The following is a 22,529-nucleotide window of genomic DNA, read 5'->3' as shown; positions in this document are numbered from 1 at the left end:
GAGGGGATGTTTTGACTTCATTAAAGCCAGTTTCGCATCGTATGTGCGCCTAGTGCTGTGTGACACCCTCTGGGCACATTCCAGCGCGAAAACACCCTGTACGCACAGTTCACTGACACACACCCTAGTCTATGTACAGTGCTGTGTGACACACCCTCTGTGCACATTCCAGTGCGAAAACACTTTGTACGCACAGTTCACTGTGACACACCCTAGTCTTTATACAGTGCTGTGTGACACACCCTCTGTGCACATTCCAGTGCGAAAACACCCTGTATGCACAGTTCATTGTGACACACACCCTAGTCTACGCACAGTGCAGTGTAGGACACACTCTATGCACATTGCACTGTAACACACACTAGTGTTTACGTGCAGTGCAGTGTGACACACTCTCTATGCACATTGCACTGTGACACACACCCTAGTCTACGCACAGTGCAGTGTAGGACACCTGTATGCGCATTACATTTTGACACACACCCTAGTCTACGCACAGTGCAGTGTGACACGTTCTCTATGCACATTCCAGTGCGAAAACACCCTGTACGCACAGTTCACTGACACACACCCTAGTCTACGTACAGTGTAGTGTAGGACACTCTATATGCACATCCCATTTTGACACACACCCAAGTCTACGCACACTGCAGTGTGACACTCTCTCTCCGCACATTCCAGTGCGAAAATACCCTGTACACACATTTCAGTGTGACACATACCCTAGTCTAAGCACAGAGCAGTGAGACACTTTGCACAGTGCTGTGTGACGCACATACTCTACACATAATCCAGTGTGAAACATACTCTGTACACACAGTCCAGTGAGACACATGCTGTTTCACCCGTTTCCATGCACCTGATAAACGCATCATCGCCCGAACAGCCACGACTGGGCTTGTCATTTCCAGCATGGTTGCCTCCGTGCCGGGGCCCGGGGCGAACTTTTCACGCTGATTACGCAGAGCCTACGTACTCACACGTGCCTGACAAAATTATATGGAACCATGCAGCGACTTTTTTAACACCTTGCGCCACAAAAACGACAGGGGCATGAAACCTCCACGCCTTGTTCTGCCTCAAACCTTCATTCCTGTATTTAAAGGGGAAGAAACCACACCGAGCACGCTAGCTCTCTTCTCCTGGTGTCATGTCTCTGCTCGGGAGTCGCTGCCTCCGCCCAGGCGCCGAGAGTGCTCTTTGAACCCTAGAGTGGTTGCTCGGTCTGGCTGTCTGGTTGTTTCCGGAGTCCAGTTTGTGGACTTAGTCTGGGAATCCTGGTTGTTCTCAGTTTCCGCCAGGACTACACCCCAATAGGCCCAGTGTGGGCAGTGCCTAATTAAGTGCCGGGGCCCTTGTCAGGAGACCACCGACCGCCCCCGCCAGCACTGACAGTACCAACACAACTATTAACCATCACACTGCTTCAGGTGTGACAATTTAGACGGTTCCAAGCCCCAAAAGTTGTAAGAATGGTTCGGGTGGCAGGTATTAGTCATTTTCAGTTCATACTGAATTAATAAACAGCTGTTGGTGGGCTCCTCTCTAAATTAGGCATAGAGTGCCCCCATCTGCAAGACGGTCTTAAGCACCGGGGTTGGCAAATAAGTGACAGGGCCGATCACCAGAAACCACCGGCTCAAATTAAACTCTGAGGGGCATATTTATACTCTGTTTGCGCCGCATGTTGTTCAAAAATTTAGATGCACATTCGGCGCAAAACGAGCACCATATTTATAGTATGACGCCCGACCCCGCGGACGTCAAAATTCCTCTGTGTGCGTCATTTTTTGGATGCGGGAAACTGCCTAGCGTTAATGACATGCAAGGTAGGCGTTCCTGCCCAAAAAATGACTTTAAGGCCTGTGCGCCTTATTTATACTTGCGCATCATTTTGACGCACCGGAGGAGGTAGGCCTTGAAAAACGGTGCCCAGCCTGATGTGTGCCATTTTTTCACGCCTGGGTGAGGGCAGGCGTTAAGGGACCTGTGGGCTCACTTCCATAGTCTCTGTCCATGGAAGCAGTCCAGAGGTGCCCTTCCCTGCCACCAGGGACACCCCCTGCCACCTTCACCCACCCCTGGATGACACCCATGGATTGGGGAACCCATCCCTGGTAAGTTCAGGTAAGTATTTTTTATTTTTTTTTAAAGTGGCATGGGGGGCCTATTTTGGGCCACCCTACATGCCACTGTGCCCAATGGCCATGCCCAGGGGACAGAAGTCAAGGGGGCAGGACTCCTGTCTTTGCTAAGACAGGAGTCATTTCAATGGGGGTTGTGTGCCCAAAAAATGGCGCAAGTCCGGTTTGAGCCATGATTTTTGACTCAAACCTGACTTGCACCATTTTTTGACGCACAACCCCCATTTTCCCCTACGCCGGCGCTGCCTGGTTAGTCATTTTTTTTACTCTGACCAGCCCGCAGCGCCGGCTAGCATCAATCCTTTAATATGGCACCGCATGGCGCGTAGGAATGGCGTTAGCCGGCGGTAACATTTTGCCTCAAACCAGCGCAAGCGCTGGTTTGCGTCAAAAAGTATAAATATGGGCCTGAGTGTGGACAGGGGGTGCCAGCGCAGTGGGTGACGGCCTCCCCCTTTGGTCTGCCGCCCTATTATAACTCAGGACAAAACTCAGGGATACCCTGAAACACTAGAAACCAATGGTTCTTTCTGTAGCGCTCTAGAGCATGTTACCTGTGAAGGTAGGCCTTTTCTCTCAGAGGAATTCAGAAGTGCCCTCCCTGGGGCCTCGCGCGCACACCTTCCACCTGCTCGGGGAGTGCAGAAGAATCCCCTTTCATTTTACCCATGCAAGGACTGACGTTAATTCTACCAGGCTTTACCCACAATTTGCAGTTTCTATTCAGGCCAGTGACAGTTAAACTGCCTTATTTCATTGGGATACTTGTTCAAGGAAACTCTTTTCAGAAACTATTAACAGGTAAGTGTACCTGGCGTGGACTCTTACGTATACCTTGACGGGCCCTTTGGGCTGTTCACGTAGGCTACCAGGTCTTTATTGTATTTTCAGATGCATAAAGTTAACTAATAAAGATCTTTATTACAACTAGGCCCTGTATTTCACTACTGTACGTGTTTTTCTTTTTTTCATGGCATCATTTCGTCCTGGCCAAACAGTGTGGATCACCCCTCTTTCCCAGACGGATGAGAATCCATACATCCATACATCACCCTCTCTCTAGAGCTCTACCGCTTGTTTAAATTATCTTCCCCACACACACAATATAATAATAAATAACACACTTCTGTTTTTACAAAGTTAACATCTCCTGTCGTGATGAGGACTCACTTATATGATACCCCTCAATATGGGTAGTTAAAAGGGAAGTGGACAACAGGTACTCACCTGCGATCCACCACACAAAACACACAGCAGCCACTGAAATTCATCTCCCACGCGCCTTCCCGTGCTCCCTGTTTTGCACAAGAATTTCACCTGCGAACTGCGCATGCGCGCCATTTAATAACTTTTAACACCCTTCTCAGTTGTAAATATGATGTGGTGTATTTTCATATTCTATATTACCGATCTATTAATTGTCGGCGTGGTTTATGGCTTTGTTTGATTAATTCTTAAGGATAACAATGTATGATAACAGTTAATATGCTTTAGAAACGCACCCAAAGGAACCACTGTTTTGTTATCCGACCACAAATCAGCCATGACACTGTAATGTGTCGTCAGCACCAGCATCGGAGGTGTCACTTGTCGTCGCATGGCGTACGCGTCCTTGCCTAGCCAACTGCCCGCAGGGTACATAGGATGACCACCTCACTCATGGTGCGTTAGGGACACTATCTCCAGCCCTGAACTTTTCACCTACAAATCATGCTTTTCAGGTGTGTTGATGTAGTAAGTTGAATACAATCCTAACAGGACTACAACACCCACAGTGCATTAGGAAATCACATGGAAAGCCAAGGACTGAAAACAACGTCTCTTATGACCCTGCTGTAGGGCGTCACGGAGCAGTATATGAGGAGGTCGGTGGCTTGTTCTTTTACTTGCGAAGGGCACCAGCGGCACAACATCCCCATCCCCATCCCCAGCCAGTTTGTCACCTGATGGCACCAAGGAATAGTTGAGGGCAGCAATACCAGTGTCACCGAGTGTCCCAGAAATCAGGGTAAAGAAAGGATGCAGCTGGCACCATCTTTAGACTGCTGATGCAGTTACTGAAGGAAAGGTTGAGACTACCAGTGGTATCCACGAGGGTAGAGGGCAGGTTTAAGGTGTATCTCCCCTACCTTTATTGACAAACTGTTAGCACTGCTCATCCAGAAGGGTCTACATTTCCTGGTGCATCACTGGTATAAGTTCTCGAGGAAACTCTTGCTTCTAGCGTAGGAGCAAAAACATTTGACCATGGGTCAACCCAACACACTGCGTGTAGCCTTGGTTAGCGGTTTGCTCCTTCTTTTTACCGACTGCTTCTCCCTGGACGCTCGTTCTGGGGACAGTCTTAATTTTGGATGCCATTAGCTTGTCCTCTGGGTCAGGTTTCAAGTCTGAAATCTTTTCCAGCCTAGCCATGAAGCAACCAATTCAATTTCGGTGTAGGTGTTCTGGGTTTGACAATGTGGCTACAAAAAAGTAGGATTCACCTTCCTGGCTCTAAAAGGAAGACAGTTTCGTACACTCCGCCATTAACTCTTGAGACAAGATACCATGATACATGCAAACGTGCACAAACAAGAACCACCACACGAACAAGTGTTGGTGCAGAGAGATTGTGCATCAGGTAGGCATGTGCCGTGTCTGCGATTGCTACACCGGTGCCTGTCACGGTGTCACACACAGAAGTATCCATCAGCTGTTCAATGTTCTGCCCATCACCAGGTCTTCCTTCCCTTCTATCGCTATTCTACTTTAAGATGTTGCTAGCACCTGATTTGTGCATCTGCGTTATAGCTTAGGATGGTGCTCTTCCCCCAGCTTTCCTCACTCTATCTTCCTCATCTAAGAGTCAATCCTTCAGTGGTTCCTCACTCCATCCTTCAGTCTGTTTGAAGGGTTATGCTTCTCCAGCTTCTCTGCCATCTCTGTATTATAAGATGCCCTCTCCTATTCTTCTTCGCGGCCTTCCTCCTCACATCTCAAGGTATTGTCCACCTGGCATTCTTCCCTTAGTCTTCCTCAATGCAGTCCCTCAGGCCATCACCTCCCATTCTTTTCCAGGGACATAGCTTGGGCAGATTGTTTTGGAGTGGTGTAGGTTAAATTGGATTGGAGGAGGGCAAACTGGATTGGGGCAGGTTAGATTGGGGTGAGTTTGGAGAATTCGAGTGGGTTGGATTGGGGTGGGGTGGGGCAGACTGGTGTGCGGTGGCTTACAGTGGGGCAGACACGAGTGGCGTGGACTGGGGTGTACTGCATGATTATTTGTTAAAGCAGCATTTGAGAAATTACATATAATAAAGAAACAATGTCATTTTCAAATATCTAGAAGAAGATAATTGTAATATTTTGAAAACAGCGCATACCAGTAAAAACAAACGAAAACATGAGTGCAAAGTAAGAAAAGAGAACTTCGCAAAATAAAAGGAGTTAGCTATAGAAAGTAAAACTTTGCAGTTTTGTTTGTCCTACTGGGCACGTTTTTGCCAATCACACCCCTTCTGTTTGCTGAGATCCAGAAGTTAATAAGAACAAAATAGTACTTCAAGCATGTCGGGAGCAGCAGACGGGCACTGATTAAGTTGAACCAATCAGTGCTTGGTCCCTGCTCCACACAGAGGAACTGAAATGATGCCAGGCCTGCAGTGATGAATTACAAGGCTGGAAAGTACAACGCATGCAAGCCAACAAATGGTAAGCGACAGGGCGGCTCCATGCCCTTTACTGTACACAACAGAATCTCACAAGCGAGACACATGTCCTAGTGAACACACTCCCAGGCTCGACCCTAATAAAGGGAGAGTGTGTGCAGTTTTGTCTATCTGTCTGTCTTTAAACATTTGTGGTGCAATCCGACAGACACATCGCCATACTTGACTGAAAGCACCTTTACTCAACTATTTACAAGAAAATAAGGGGCATATTTATAAGCCCCTAGTGTCATCTTGTGCCACATTAGCAGCATTTTTTCTTACGCTAATGTGGCCCAATGAGGCTAAAATCCTCGCGCCATATTTACAAAGTGGCGCAATGCATGCATTGTACCACTTTGTAACCCTTTGCGCTACATTATGCCTGCACCAGGCATAATGTATGCAAAGGGGGCGTCCCCCATTAGGGGGGGCTGAAAAAATGGTGCAAGGAAATCTAAGAGATGTTCTTGCGTCACTTTTTAGGGCACTTTTAACGCCTGCTCAGAGCAGGCGTTAAAAGGGGGCTTCCATTATTTATAATGGGCCCCTCTGTACTCTGCAGGAGTAGCGCCAATATTTTGGCGCCCCTCCTGCACAGTACATCAATAGCATCTATAATAATGATGCTATTGCCCCCTACCCTGCGCCAGGGTTTGTCATATCTTAGATATGGTGCACACGTGGTGGCAGTAGGGGGCGCTAAGGGGCGCAAGGAAAGTGGCGCTGCACTGGGTGCAGCACCACTTTCCTTAAACTTAAATATGCCTCTAAATTTATTAGGGGGTGTAACACCCCAAACAACCCTCCCCCCCCCGAAGCAACACCCGTTCTTTCTCACTGTTACCATTCACCCACTCCTCCTCGCTATCTCCTATTTTAGGAATTTGCACCTCACCTTCTTTTCTCCCCTTGTTTCTCATTGTATATTAAAAAGTTGCAACCCCCCTCGACCTCCCCCCCACCCCCCCAATTCGATCCCTCGTCATATTTTAAGATGTTGGCTTCAACCTGCTGCTCTTCTGTATCACATCATGTTTTAAGATGGTGGTGCTCACCCACTGAAACCCGGGAACTCCTCATGGTGCTCCACCCTCATCGTATTGTGAGAGTTTCCTCAGCTCTCTTCACCCCGCCTCGCTTATGGCAGTATCAGCTATGATGTCATCGAGCCTTCCTCCTCATCATAGGCTGGTCTCCCTCCCTTCCTCATCCTATCTTCAGAATATGACCTCAACCTGCTCTGCCTCCCCTCCTCCCCCGGATATTGTAAAAGTCGGTCCATCATCATCATCCTCCTCCTCCTTTGTATGGTCTCTGCCTCATCTTCCTCACCAGTGTGTTTAGGTGCCTCCTCCTCCTCCCTCTTCCTTCCTAGTACTTTAGGAGCCTGTCCCTGCCTGACCATCTACTGCTTCTCCCTCTTCATATGTTAAGGGTCCCTCCTCACCCACGCTTCAGCCTCCTCATTCCCGTTGTATTAAAGGCTCTGCCCGTCGCCTGTACTCCATCCTTTCTTTGTACGATTCTCTCTCTCCCCCACTCTTCCTTGTCAGACTTTCCTCACTCTTCGCTCTCTCCTTGACTGTACTTTTCTTGCTCTTTCCCTACCTTCTCCTTCATACTTTAAATGCCTGTCCATTACCTCTTACTCTCCACCTTACTCATAGATTGTCTCACCATCAATCGCTCTTCTCCGCTTCCTGCCTTCTCACATTTTAGAACTCTCACACGCTCTTCTTCCATTCCTTTCTTCTCATATTTTACGTTTCGCCCCTTTCTCTCCCCTCCATGTCATATTTTAAGTCTCACCATCTCTTCCCCCCCAACCTTGTCATATTTTTAAAAAAAGGCTCACCCCTTTTCCTTCTTTCCTTGTTATATTTTGAAAGCGTCTTCCTCGCCTGCTCTTCCTCCCCTGCTTCCTTGTCATATTTTAAGTTTCTCCCCTCTTTCTTGTTCTATTTTAAATCTCACACACTCTTCCTTAATGTATTTTAAGTCTAACCCTCACCTGCTATTCCTCTCCTCCTTCCCTGTCATACATTGCCTGTTCCTCTCATCTTTCCTTGTCATACATTGTCTCACCCTCTTTTCCTTCCCTCCTTCCTTGTCATACATTCTCACCCGCTCTTCCTCCCCGCCGTCCTTGTCATACATTGTCTCACCCTCTGTTCCTCCCCTCCTTACTTGTCATACATTGTCTCACCCTCTCTTCCTTCCCTCCTTCCTTGTCATACATTCTCACCCGCTCTTCCTCCCCGCCGTCCTTGTCATGCATTCTCACCCGCTCTTCCTCCCCTCCTTCCTTGTCATACATTGTTTAACCCACTCTTTCTCTCCTCCTTCCTTGTCAAACATTCTCACCCTCTGTTCCTCGCCTCCTTCCTTGTCATACATTCTCACCCTCTCTTCCTCTCTTCCTTCCTTGTCATACATTGTCTAACCCGCTCTTCCTCTCCTCATTCCTTGTCAGACATTGTCTCACCCTCTTTTCCTCTCATCCTTCCTTGTCATGCATTCTCACCCTCTCTTCCTTCCTTGTCATACATTGTCTCACCCGCTCTTTCTCCCCTCCTTCCTTGTCATGCATTATCTCACCCTCTCTTCCTCCCCTCCTTCCTTGTCATGCATTTAGTCTCACCCTCTCTTCCTCCTCTCCTTCCTTGACATACACTGTCTCACCCTCTCTTCCTCACCTCCTTCCTTGTCATGCATTAAGTCTCACCCACTCTTCGTCCCCTCCTTTCTTGTCATGCATTAAGTTTCACCCTCTCTTCCTCCCCCTCCTTCCTTGTCATGCATTAAGTCTCACCCTCTCTTCCTCCCCCTCCTTCCTTGTCATGCATTAAGTCTCACCCTCTCTTCCTCCCCTCCTTCCTTGTCAGGCATTAAGTCTCACCCTCTCTTCCTCACCTCCTTCCTTGTCAGGCATTAAGTCTCACCCTCTCTTCCTCACCTCCTTCCTTGTCAGGCATTAAGGGGGTCATTCCGACCCCGGCGGGCGGCGGGCGCTGCCTGCCGGGCGGAGACCGCCAAAAGACCGCGCGGTCATTTTGACTTTCCCGCTGGGCAGGCGGGCGACCGCCAAAAGGCCGCCCGCCCGCCCAGCGGGAAAGCCCCAGCAATGATGAAGCCGGCTCCGAATGGAGCCGGCGGAGTTGCAGGCGTGCGACGGGTGCAGTGGCACCCGTCGCGATTTTCAGTGTCTGCTTTGCAGACACTGAAAATCTTAATGGGGCCCTGTTAGGGGGCCCCTGCAGTGCCCATGCCAGTGGCATGGGCACTGCAGGGGCCCCCAGGGGCCCCACGACACCCGTTCGCGCCAGCCTCTTCCTGGCGGTGTAAACCGCCAGGAACAGGCTGGCGGGAAGGGGGTCGGAATCCCCATGGCGGCGCTGCTTGCAGCGCCGCCGTGGAGGATTCCCTGGGGCAGGGGAAAACCGTCGGGAAACCGCCGGTTTCCCTTTTCAGACCGCGGCTTTACCGCCGCGGTCAGAATTGCCCCTGAAGCACCGCCAGCCTGTTGGCGGTGCTTCCTCCGTCCCCGGCCCTGGCGGTCCATGACCGCCAGGGTCGGAATGACCCCCTAAGTCTCACCCTGTCTTCCTCCCCTCCTTCCTTGTCATACATTCTCATCCTCTCTTCCTCCCCTCCTTCCTTGTCATGCATTAAGTTTCACCCTCTCTTCCTCTCCTCCTTCCTTATAATGCATTGTCTCACCCTCTCTTCCTCCTCTCCTTCCTTGACATACACTGTCTCACCCTCTCTTCCTCCCCTCCTTCCTTGTCATGCATTGTCTCACTCTCTCTTCCTCCTCTCCTTCCTTGACATACAATGTCTCACCCTCTCTTCCTCACCTCCTTCCTTGACATACACTGTCTCACCCTCTCTTCCTCCCCTCCTTCCTTGTCATACATTAAGTCTCACCCTCTCTTCCTCCTCTCCTTCCTTGACATGCACTGTCTCACCCTCTCTTCCTCACCTCCTTCCTTGTCATGCATTAAGTCTCACCCTCTCTTCCTCACCTCCTTCCTTGTCATGCATTAAGTCTCACCCTCTCTTCCTCCCCTCCTTCATTGTCATGCATTAAGTCTCACCCTCTCTTCCTGCCCTCCTTCCTTGTCATGCATTAAGTCTCACCCTCTCTTCCTCCCCTCCTTCCTTGTCATACATTGTCTCACCCTCTCTTCCTTCCTTGTCATACATTGTCTCACCCGCTCTTCCTCCCCTCCTTGTCATGCATTGTCTCACCCTCTCTTCCTCTCCTCCTTCCTTGTAATGCATTAAGTCTCACCCTCTCTTCCTCCTCTCCTTCCTTGACATACACTGTCTCACCCTCTCTTCCTCCCCTCCTTCCTTGTCATGCATTAAGTCTCACCCGCTCTTCCTCCTCTCGTTCCTTGACATGCACTGTCTCACCCTCTCTTCCTCCCCTCCTTCCTTGTCATGCATTAAGTCTCACCCTCTCTTCCTCACCTCCTTCCTTGTCATCAATTAAGTCTCACCCTCTCTTCCTCTCCTCCTTCCTTGTAATGCATTGTCTCACCCTCTCTTCCTTGACATACACTGTCTCACCCTCTCTTCCTCACCTCATTCCTTGTCATGCATTGTCTCACCCTCTCTTCCTTCCTTGTCATACATTGTATCACCCTCGCCTGCTCCTTTGTCAGGTTTTAGGTCTCTTTCACTCACCACCTCTTCCCTCCATCATCGTGTGTGTAGACGGTCTCTCACCAAGTGTCCACCTCGCTCTTTCCTCGTGGTACCCCAGGAGCCTGGCCTGGGGTTGGATTCACTGTTGCATTAAGAGCCCCTCGCTCAGCTGGCTTCTCCCACCGTCTCTCCTTTATGACCTCTGCCATTGTATTTGAAGAGCATCCCTCCTGCACTCTTACTCCCTCCGCCTCGTCCATTGGTGACTTATCTTCCACCTCATCTTCCTTGGATGTTCTGTCCTCGTTGTAAATTACTGTCATTGTCATGGTCCTCTAGTTGCTTCTTCAGTTGCTCTCTACCCACTGCCTTGTCCTATTTTAGTGTTTTTTCCTTTTACTGTCCCCTCTGCTCCATCGCCCCCAGTGTATTTTAAGTTGCTGTTTCTCTTTCTGGTTTTCCTGCACTCTCTCCTAGTGGTACGCGTTGTTTTAATAGCACACCCATCCTCGTATAGAGCCTGCACGATGAGATTCCCCATAGTTCTTTCTTTTCATACGCCTACATAGTTATTTTTTCATAGTTATTTTTTTGTGGCCAATAGTCTAGCTCATGGCTACTCACAAACTTTTTCTCGGGGGCCAAAATTGCAGTATGGTTTGCGGCCGAGGGCCGCACTGAAGTGACAGTGGTGGAGGGGGGGGGAGCAGGGCTTAGAGGGGGAACACACACAGCGCCATCTGCACACAGCACCATCTGCTCTCACCCCTACCCCAGTAACACACACAGCGCCATCTGCTCTCACCCCTACCCCAGTAACACACACACACAGCGCCATCTGCTCTCACCCCTACCCCAGTAACACACACAGCGCCATCTGCTCTCACCCCTACCCCAGTAACACACACACACAGCGCCATCTGCTCTCACCCCTACCCCAGTAACACACACACAGCGCCATCTGCACACAGCGCCATCTGCTCTCACCCCTACCCCAGTAACACACACTGCGCCATCTGCACACAGCGCCATCTGCTCTCACCCCTACCCCAGTAACACACACACACAGCGCCATCTGCTCTCACCCCTACCCCAGTAACACACACACAGCGCCATCTGCACACAGCGCCATCTGCTCTCACCCCTACCCCAGTAACACACACAGCGCCATCTGCTCTCACCCCTACCCCAGTAACACACACAGCGCCATCTGCACACTGCGCCATCTGCTCCCACCCCTACCCCAGTAACACACACAGCGCCATCTGCTCTCACCCCTACCCCAGTAACACACACACACAGCGCCATCTGCTCTCACCCCTACCCCAGTAACACACACACACAGCGCCATCTGCTCTCACCCCTACCCCAGTAACACACACACAGCGCCATCTGCACACAGCGCCATCTGCTCTCACCCCTACCCCAGTAACACACACTGCGCCATCTGCACACAGCGCCATCTGCTCTCACCCCTACCCCAGTAACACACACACACAGCGCCATCTGCTCTCACCCCTACCCCAGTAACACACACACAGCGCCATCTGCACACAGCGCCATCTGCTCTCACCCCTACCCCAGTAACACACACACACAGCGCCATCTGCTCTCACCCCTACCCCAGTAACACACACACACAGCGCCATCTGCTCTCACCCCTACCCCAGTAACACACACACAGCGCCATCTGCTCTCACCCCTACCCCAGTAACACACACACACAGCGCCATCTGCTCTCACCCCTACCCCAGTAACACACACAGCGCCATCTGCACACAGCGCCATCTGCTCTCACCCCTACCCCAGTAACACACACTGCGCCATCTGCACACAGCACCATCTGCTCTCACCCCTACCCCAGTAACACACACAGCGCCATCTGCTCTCACCCCTACCCCAGTAACACACACACACAGCGCCATCTGCTCTCACCCCTACCCCAGTAACACACACAGCGCCATCTGCACACAGCGCCATCTGCTCTCACCCCTACCCCAGTAACACACACTGCGCCATCTGCACACAGCACCATCTGCTCTCACCCCTACCCCAGTAACACACACACACAGCGCCATCTGCTCTCACCCCTACCCCAGTAACACACACACACAGCGCCATCTGCTCCCACCCCTACCCCAGTAACACACACAGCGCCATCTGCTCTCACCCCTACCCCAGTAACACACACACACAGCGCCATCTGCTCTCACCCCTACCCCAGTAACACACACAGCGCCATCTGCACACAGCGCCATCTGCTCTCACCCCTACCCCAGTAACACACACTGCGCCATCTGCACACAGCACCATCTGCTCTCACCCCTACCCCAGTAACACACACAGCGCCATCTGCTCTCACCCCTACCCCAGTAACACACACACACAGCGCCATCTGCTCTCACCCCTACCCCAGTAACACACACAGCGCCATCTGCACACAGCGCCATCTGCTCTCACCCCTACCCCAGTAACACACACTGCGCCATCTGCACACAGCACCATCTGCTCTCACCCCTACCCCAGTAACACACACAGCGCCATCTGCTCTCACCCCTACCCCAGTAACACACACACACAGCGCCATCTGCTCTCACCCCTACCCCAGTAACACACACAGCGCCATCTGCACACAGCGCCATCTGCTCTCACCCCTACCCCAGTAACACACACTGCGCCATCTGCACACAGCACCATCTGCTCTCACCCCTACCCCAGTAACACACACACACAGCGCCATCTGCTCTCACCCCTACCCCAGTAACACACACACACAGCGCCATCTGCTCCCACCCCTACCCCAGTAACACACACAGCGCCATCTGCTCTCACCCCTACCCCAGTAACACACACACACAGCGCCATCTGCTCTCACCCCTACCCCAGTAACACACACAGCGCCATCTGCACACAGCGCCATCTGCTCTCACCCCTACCCCAGTAACACACACTGCGCCATCTGCACACAGCACCATCTGCTCTCACCCCTACCCCAGTAACACACACAGCGCCATCTGCTCTCACCCCTACCCCAGTAACACACACACACAGCGCCATCTGCTCTCACCCCTACCCCAGTAACACACACAGCGCCATCTGCACACAGCGCCATCTGCTCTCACCCCTACCCCAGTAACACACACTGCGCCATCTGCACACAGCACCATCTGCTCTCACCCCTACCCCAGTAACACACACAGTGCCATCTGCTCTCACCCCTACCCCAGTAACACACACACACAGCGCCATCTGCTCTCACCCCTACCCCAGTAACACACACAGCGCCATCTGCACACAGCGCCATCTGCTCTCACCCCTACCCCAGTAACACACACTGCGCCATCTGCACACAGCACCATCTGCTCTCACCCCTACCCCAGTAACACACACACACAGCGCCATCTGCTCTCACCCCTACCCCAGTAACACACACACACAGCGCCATCTGCTCCCACCCCTACCCCAGTAACACACACACAGCGCCATCTGCTCTCACCCCTACCCCAGTAACACACACACACAGCGCCATCTGCTCTCACCCCTACCCCAGTAACACACACACACAGCGCCATCTGCTCTCACCCCTACCCCAGTAACACACACACAGCGCCATCTGCTCTCACCCCTACCCCAGTAACACACACACACAGCGCCATCTGCTCTCACCCCTACCCCAGTAACACACACACACAGCGCCATCTGCTCTCACCCCTACCCCAGTAACACACACACAGCGCCATCTGCACACAGCGCCATCTGCTCTCACCCCTACCCCAGTAACACACACACACAGCGCCATCTGCTCTCACCCCTACCCCAGTAACACACACAGCGCCATCTGCACACAGCGCCATCTGCTCTCACCCCTACCCCAGTAACACACACAGCGCCATCTGCTCTCACCCCTACCCCAGTAACACACACACAGCGCCATCTGCTCTCACCCCTACCCCAGTAACACACACACAGCGCCATCTGCTCTCACCCCTACCCCAGTAACACACACACAGCGCCATCTGCACACAGCGCCATCTGCTCTCACCCCTACCCCAGTAACACACACACACAGCGCCATCTGCTCTCACCCCTACCCCAGTAACACACACACAGCGCCATCTGCTCTCACCCCTACCCCAGTAACACACACAGCGCCATCTGCACACAGCGCCATCTGCTCTCACCCCTACCCCAGTAACACACACACACAGCGCCATCTGCTCTCACCCCTACCCCAGTAACACACACACACAGCGCCATCTGCTCTCACCCCTACCCCAGTAACACACACAGCGCCATCTGCACACAGCGCCATCTGCTCTCACCCCTACCCCAGTAACACACACACAGTGCCATCTGCTCTCACCCCTACCCCAGTAACACACACAGCGCCATCTGCACACAGCGCCATCTGCTCTCACCCCTACCCCAGTAACACACACACAGCGCCATCTGCTCTCACCCCTACCCCAGTAACACACACAGCGCCATCTGCACACAGCACCATCTGCTCTCACCCCTACCCCAGTAACACACACAGCGCCATCTGCTCTCACCCCTACCCCAGTAACACACACACACAGCGCCATCTGCTCTCACCCCTACCCCAGTAACACACACAGCGCCATCTGCACACAGCGCCATCTGCTCTCACCCCTACCCCAGTAACACACACAGCGCCATCTGCTCTCACCCCTACCCCAGTAACACACACACACAGCGCCATCTGCTCTCACCCCTACCCCAGTAACACACACACACAGCGCCATCTGCTCCCACCCCTACCCCAGTAACACACACAGCGCCATCTGCACACAGCGCCATCTGCTCTCACCCCTACCCCAGTAACACACACACACAGCGCCATCTGCTCTCACCCCTACCCTGGTAACACACACACACAGCGCCATCTGCTCTCACCCCTACCCCAGTAACACACACAGCGCCATCTGCACACAGCGCCATCTGCTCTCACCCCTACCCCAGTAACACACACACAGCGCCATCTGCTCTCACCCCTACCCCAGTAACACACACAGCGCCATCTGCTCTCACCCCTACCCCAGTAACACACACACAGCGCACACACACAGCGCAATCTACTCTCACCCCTACCCCAGTAAAACACACACTACATTAAAAACAAATAAATAAATAACCAAAGAGCCTTACCTGACTCAAAGCACTGTAAAGATGCCACAAATGTAGAACAGCAGGCAGGCAGGCGGGCAGCAGACATGGAGCCGGTGACAGGAAGCAGACGACAAAGCCCCGTAAAAGTTAGCTGCAAGCGCTGACTTTTATGGGGCTTTGGCTTCCAGGATCGTCACGGAAACGCCATAAATAATGGCCGCCATACGTAAACATAGAGGAGGGCCGCGGGAGCATGCGCAAAGAAGCCACAGTTGCACATGCTCCAGCGGCCCTCTTCTATGTTTACATACTGCGGCCATTATCATATGGCGTTTGTTGTACGTCTCCGCGGGCCACCAAGGTAGGTCTGTGGGGCCGCTGGCGGCCCGCGGGCCGTACTTTGAGTAACGTCGGTCTAATTGATTAGTTCTCACATGTTTTGTCTTGAACTGGGGTGACACCTCCATTGCACATGCATTTCCTTTGCAAAGTTTTGTATTTCAATGGATAGTTACATCCTTAACCCTCACCAAAAACATTTTTTAGTGCCACGTCATGCAACTTTTATCCCACACAATTTTTTTTAACATGGAACATTCCTAAAGCACATGCTTCGTACCTTTTTCCATGCGTCAAACACAGCAATAGGCAGAAGCACTGCAAGGAAGGCTGCATTTTGACACAGGAATCCAGATATCACAATAAAAATATCAGCCTGGCCTTGATTTGAGAAATGTCCTTCCACCTGGTTACCCTCGCCTGCTCCACCCGCCTTGTATTCCAACCAGTATCCTCACCTGGTCTTCCTCCCCTCCTCCTTCCTCGTCGTATTTTAAGATGTTGTCCCTCACGTCGTCCTCTGGATCGATGAGCAGTTGCTTCGTGTGTCGCTCCTTCTCTCTGCGCTTCATCCACACCACGAAGAGCAGGACCATGGCTGGAGGTGGGGGAGAGGAAGAAGCATGAGTACACAGGCAGCGCGCTCAGGTGTCCCCTGAGCCCCTCATTCCCAGGTACGGAAGACTAACTGGTGGTCTTTCTTCAAGTCATTGATACTACATACTAGTGCACCTGCAGGTAAATGATGCAATCATGGGGGGCAAAAGGAAGGAAACCTCTCTTACCTGTAATCCTAGTTCTTTTTCAAGGGAATCCTCATCAGAGTCATAGGCACTGAATGTTCCCACCCATGGGCAGGACAATTCGGTGGTTATGACTGTTGAGGAGGATCCCCTGTGGGAAAAGTTCTGGTAGCCACAGTGCAGAAGACCTTGAGAAATTATTCTCTTTGTTGGTGACATGAGGTAAGGATAGCTACGGGCAGCGATTCCTACCTCTAATTTCTTCTTTGGTACCCCTGTTATTATTCTGTGCACATGCGCATGCCTACAACATGAAGCAACTGCCTTTTTTTCTTTAAGTACAGATCCAAAATGGATTTGTAACTAAAAGGAAATAAAAGCAAGAAAAGCATTTAGCGGGTGGGGTGGAAGCAACACAGGGCCATGGGTGAAGGGGTAGATCAACGCAGAGGGCACGGGGAGAGTGGAAGCAACACGGAGGGTGCGGGTTGGGAAGCAACACAGGGGGTGGAAGCAAATCGTAGGGTCCAGGTCAGGGGCACAGCAACAAAGAGGGTACAGAGAAGAAATAAGGCAGAGAGAGAGCAAGTTTGAGCTGGCTGGGAGAAGCCCACAGGTGAGAGAAAGAAACATTGAGCGCAGCGGAGGGCAGAGGGATGTACGTGAAGGAGACTGTGGGAAAACACAAACATTCTTGTCCAAAACTTATACAAAAAAGAAATAGTCTTGGGAAATTGAGCAGTGGAAGGACATAAGTAATGAATCCATGGTCCAGGGAAGGGGCAAACACAGGAAGAGGAAGGAAAACCCAAACCAGCTATTGAATATGTAGCAAGCTAATGAGAGAGACAAGACAACCAACGGCAAGCAACGGGTGAGCAGCAGGCCTAACAGTGCTTCTCTCAGGAGTCCGCGCATGCGCTCTCTAGTACGCAAGACCTAAGAATGAAGACGACTGGTTAAACAAATATATCAAAGGGTTTGGACCTGCATAAACCGTGGCTTGCTGATCAAGCTCTGGCTTTCAATAGCCGTTTCATTCAGCTAAAGGAAGTAGCCGACATTCAGCTCTCTTCCATTTACAACAGTGGAGGAAGCCACTTGTTACCAAGTTGTAGGGGGTGAAAAGGACGAGTAAGTTTCTGCTGCAGTGAGCTCTCGCGGAGGAGGTCAGCAGGGCCTCAATAGCATTCTATGTGAATTTGAAAGCACACGTTTCCCCTACTCGGGACATTTTGAGGCTGAATAAAAGATGTTCGCAGAAATCTTATCCACCTCAGGAGGATGAAAGGCTGAGTGGATCCACTAGGATTCAAACCTATGAACATGAAGCTAAACCCGGGCTTCTGGGTTGGATGCATTAGTCCGCTCGCCACCAGACCCGGCTTATAACCAGCTGGGAGGGAAGTAGGGGGTCGGCGAGGGCGGTACCTGTCATGGCACAGGAATATGGGTGGAACCGTAGCTATAAAAACAGATCTTGTGTCGAGATATAAATGTGAAATCAGAAAGGGCCCTGTCAAACCTGCGAGCACCAGCCCCATAATATGTCACCTGGATGTGACCTTTAATAGGACGGACGTGTGCTCTGCTTTACAAACAGCTAAAGCGCCTTTTAGTTTTCCGATCAGAAGAGAAAAAAAACTGCATCGAAAGGTCATAAATGCATCTGACCGAGGAGTGGAGATGCCGCCCCGCCGAGGGTTCGCAGCAATACGGCTCGTTACAAGTAATGCTCACCCTGTGAACAGCGGCCATGCCCAGGGGAGGTGGCCAGCCACCGGAGTCTGTTCCCCTCCCACCTCCTACCTTCTACTGATGCAATGTGCGCACCGAAGGCGGAGCTAATGCTACTGTAAATACCTGCGGAGTCCGGCTTCACAGGGAACCCCTGGGAGGTGCCATTTAGCTCCGCCGCAGCTGAGAAAATTATATACATTTCAAACCGCTAACCTTGGCTTGGAAACGGCGGTCCAAGTAACCACGCGCGATGAGCGGGCAGGCTGCAGCGGAACAATGCGAGAAACAAACCAGAGCTTAATTTGTAAATAACAACCTGCCGGTGCCCAAAGCTCTCCTCTTAAACACGCCGCTGCTGCAATTAAATGTGCGAGCGCAGAATACCAGGGCAGTGTACCTCTGAAGCCATCTCAGGCCTCTAATCCATTTACAGCACTCCCTGCCCCTCCAGCTCACTCTTGCAGCTTTCTGCCGTTGTGACGCTTTTTCATTTATCTCTTTCTCGTAGTGTTTTCTGCTCATAGTAAATGCCTGAGGCAGAAAAATAAGTGTCGGCCCTCAAAAATAAGTGCCGGTGCCCCCCACCAGAAACAACCTGCTCAAATTAAGCACTTGAACAACCCAAAGCAAATATGGCTTCTTGGACTGCGCTTCACAGGGAGCCTACGAGCGGACCCTGGAAATCATGGTCTTTAAGCAGAAGATTGAAGTTATGGGGTTCCCCATGTGCAAATGAAATCTAGTTAACTGCACTGCACAAGTTCACAGTGGTACATGCACTCCCTGCAGGTTCTGCTATCCATCCACCAAGCTTCGGCTGCATGACAACCCCCATCAAACTTGTCTGCTCCAACCAGAACTATTGCACGCGGTCCTTGCGGTACTCCTCATAGTGTATGACATGATGAGGGCGTCCATAACTCCAGTGAGGATCCTCTTACTCATAATATCTGTGGCCAGATTCTTCTTGCAGCCTGCAGTGGTAATCATCCTCATGCTCTTCTTGACACTTTGTGTGAAGCGGAGTCCAGCTGGTGGCAGTTGTGAGGAGTCCCACTCAGAGACTCTTCAGTGTACAAGAAGCTGAGATGTTACCTTTTTGGGTGACGTCTTCAGGGAGCAAGGGCTTTTTGGATGGGATCGATGGAGATGAAACAGCCTTGAGGTCAGGTTTTTCTAATGAGATGATTGTGCTACTTAAGTGAGTTTGCTTGAATCTTTCTCAAAACATCCCTTTGACGCTGCTGTTGAAAGGTCACCGTGGACTCCCAGCTCTAACATGGGGAATGATTCAAGCATATGAATCTATGCAAGATCCAATGCTAGAAAAATAAACAAAATACTAGTCTCGACCTAATCAACACCTGTCTCTCCTCTGAAGAAGTTTCCTCAAAATCGGTGAGAAGATTTTGAAAGGAACTGCATGGCAAAGCCAGCAGCACCCTGGAATCCATTTGGAGCTGGGACTGGGGAATAGAGGTTGTTTGAAGATGGAGAAACTGTGTCGACCACTGGCATCAGTGCGTTCTGCTGAGCAGAAGGAGCCCAGTTTAGAGGGTGGGCAGAGGAAAGAAAGGCTGCTGGGCACTGGTAGGACTGCCAAGCCGGAGGACTAAGAGCTGAAGGTGATACTGTATCTCACCTTGGGTAGGACATTAAAGTGATGGACTTTATGGCAGAGCTGAGTGGTTTGTGCAGTGTGTAATGGACATTTGGCTATGAACACTGCGGTACACATGGGCAGAAAGAGGGAGAGACCATCTCATGGATGTAGGGCAGAGAACAGAAGGTAGGAGGTCATGAGGGAAGATGTAGTCACACAGTGTGCACTAACGTGGCCTGGATATCTGACAGGCGTCTGGTCATGAGAGTTCATGAGTTAAGATGAGGTATGTTCACACCTCTCAATTATTGATGTTTGTGCCCCTGAACGTGTAGACTTAAGGATGACTGGGAACCCCTTTTTGAATGAGGGCTGAGACACCTGTGTCATGGCTGTGGCATGACTTGGGTGTCCATGACTAGAGGTCCTGCATGTACAAATGTTGTATGGTGTGATTCTGCGGAGATGTGGTGGTAGAGCCTCTTGTCTGAAAAGATTGCAAAACCTTCAGATCTTGGACTAGTTTCCTTCTTATACATGTCCAATGTGAGATAGATTTCTAGTGGCTGTTCCCTTTGTAGTCTTTGTGTGTCCCCTAGGGTGCTGGAGAGTGTGACTGGATGTTAGATGGACATGCCTAGGTGTGCCCTAGGCATGTTGAAGATTGCGACTGAGTATCCTAGAAGTGTATGTGCAAGTCTTGTAGTGTTCTTTGCTTAGTTGCATGTGTAAGACTCCTCAGAGTGTATCTTCCCGTGTGTCCACATTCCATGTATGTCTGAGCTGGTGTCTGGAATGTTGAGAGTGAATGATATCACAGAGTACTGGTGTTGGTGTTTGTGTACTGAGGGAACCCTGAAGATAGTTACAGATGGTGAGAGGATGAAACCTTGACTAGAGCTGCAGACCTGACACTGTGTCTGAGGACGCAACATAAACAAAAAGCTCTCCCAAACCCAAGCAGCTCATGCCTCAGCCCCAACATCTTACAGTCAGTCAGGACATGGATCTTACTCCTGGCGTGCCAAGTGGCAAATCATCTGTGCCTATGAGCGTAGCATGAGTACTGCATTCACTGCGACGCTTCTGATAGAAGTAGGAATCCTATAATATCTTACTTTGAAAGGCCTGCCCCCCTGCACCTGGTGGTTTATAGGACTGACAGGGGATGACAATGGCTGCCCTGCTGGGTTTGTGTAAGTAGGGCCCCTGCACCGTGAACGCAGGGCGTGCTGGGTTCCTCACTTAGTTATGTCATAGCCAAGTCAATACATTTTTTGTCTGATGCAGAAATGGGTCCCTGGTTTTACACCCCTACATTTAGCGAATTACTAAAGCCCTTTACTTGTAGAGAGCGCTCCGGACAAAGTGAACGCTTAATGGGCTCTTCAGATTCTAAAAACACAGCAGTGCGGCTCTGATGTCATTCTACTGTGGTCAGTTCTACAGCTGGGACTGAGCTCGCAGCACAGCAGACGACTGTACATAGCAGCAGAATGTGCGGCAACGCGATGGAAGAGAGACCTGCAGAACACGTGGGGCACAGCGACATACACGTGAGGGCACAGAAACATGCACGGGGGTTTACAATGACAAGCAAGGCAATGCATGCAAAACAATAAAGAGAGAAAAAATACTGTGGGGTGGGATGGGGAGGGAAGTGGTACAGCCAGGGAAGGTAGAAAGACTGTGAAACGGTGGCTTTTCAGACATTTCCTGAGTTGCTCCACCGAAGGAGCACGTCTGAGGTGCAAAGGGAAGCCGAATGTGTGCAGGCCGGCTCTTATCCAAAGCTGCAAACAATCCAGCCTGCAACCATTGTGTTCCTTTCTAATGAGGGCTGGCCCCACGGGCAGCATGTGTATGCACCATGAATGGGTCGCAGAGGTGGGTGTGTGCGAAATTCTGGGAAATATTGTATTAAGTAGAAACTGCCCATGGCAGGTACTACTGTTTTAATGCAAGGGCTTGCTTCCTAAGTCCCAGGCTGCCCTTGGAAAATCCCTATTTTAATTCAAGTTCTGTCATGGAAATGGTTCTGGTTCTGTGATGTACTGACTTGGGAAATGCCTTTATCTGAACACGGGGCTACCCCCAACAAATTCCTGTTTTATTTAGAGAGATGATGAGGGAAAATCCCCTATGTTCTGCCTCCGGTTGATGTATACCTGGTCTACACTGGTGAGTAAAGACTAGACATATGTTACAACCTACAGACAGATCGTTTTTAGGTCGAGCGCGCAAGCTCTTTGACTTGTAAGTACTGTGGTCTTCTAACCACGCCCACCGCGCACCCATCACTTTCACTCGTTCCTGGGCTTGCTTTTTAAAAATCCTTTATCATTGCTAAATGCTGTTCGTTTTTCCCTTCTTGGGATGGTTTTGTTCCCGCCGTGCAGACTGCTGTTGTTACATCGATAATTGCATGATTGCCAATACTTTTGACTGCAAGCGAACTTTTTTCTATTTGTGTCTCTTCTTCGCG

General features: G+C 51.0%; 1 protein-coding gene across 2 annotated transcripts in view; it reads right to left on the bottom strand.

Annotated features, from left to right (window-relative positions):
* CDH4 (cadherin 4) overlaps nt 1-22,529 on the bottom strand; it is a 1,524,317-nt gene that overhangs the window by 18,843 nt on the left and 1,482,945 nt on the right. For both annotated transcript variants that reach the window (XM_069243136.1, XM_069243137.1), the window contains exon 14: nt 16,417-16,556. In XM_069243136.1, coding sequence (XP_069099237.1) covers nt 16,417-16,556 — 140 coding nt within the window. The remainder of the gene's footprint in view (nt 1-16,416; nt 16,557-22,529) is intronic.

Source organism: Pleurodeles waltl, chromosome 7 (assembly GCF_031143425.1).
Source record: "Pleurodeles waltl isolate 20211129_DDA chromosome 7, aPleWal1.hap1.20221129, whole genome shotgun sequence".
NCBI lineage: Eukaryota > Metazoa > Chordata > Amphibia > Caudata > Salamandridae > Pleurodeles > Pleurodeles waltl.
Note: the sequence above shows the minus strand (reverse complement) of the source record. Positions and strands in the feature narration are given on the sequence as shown.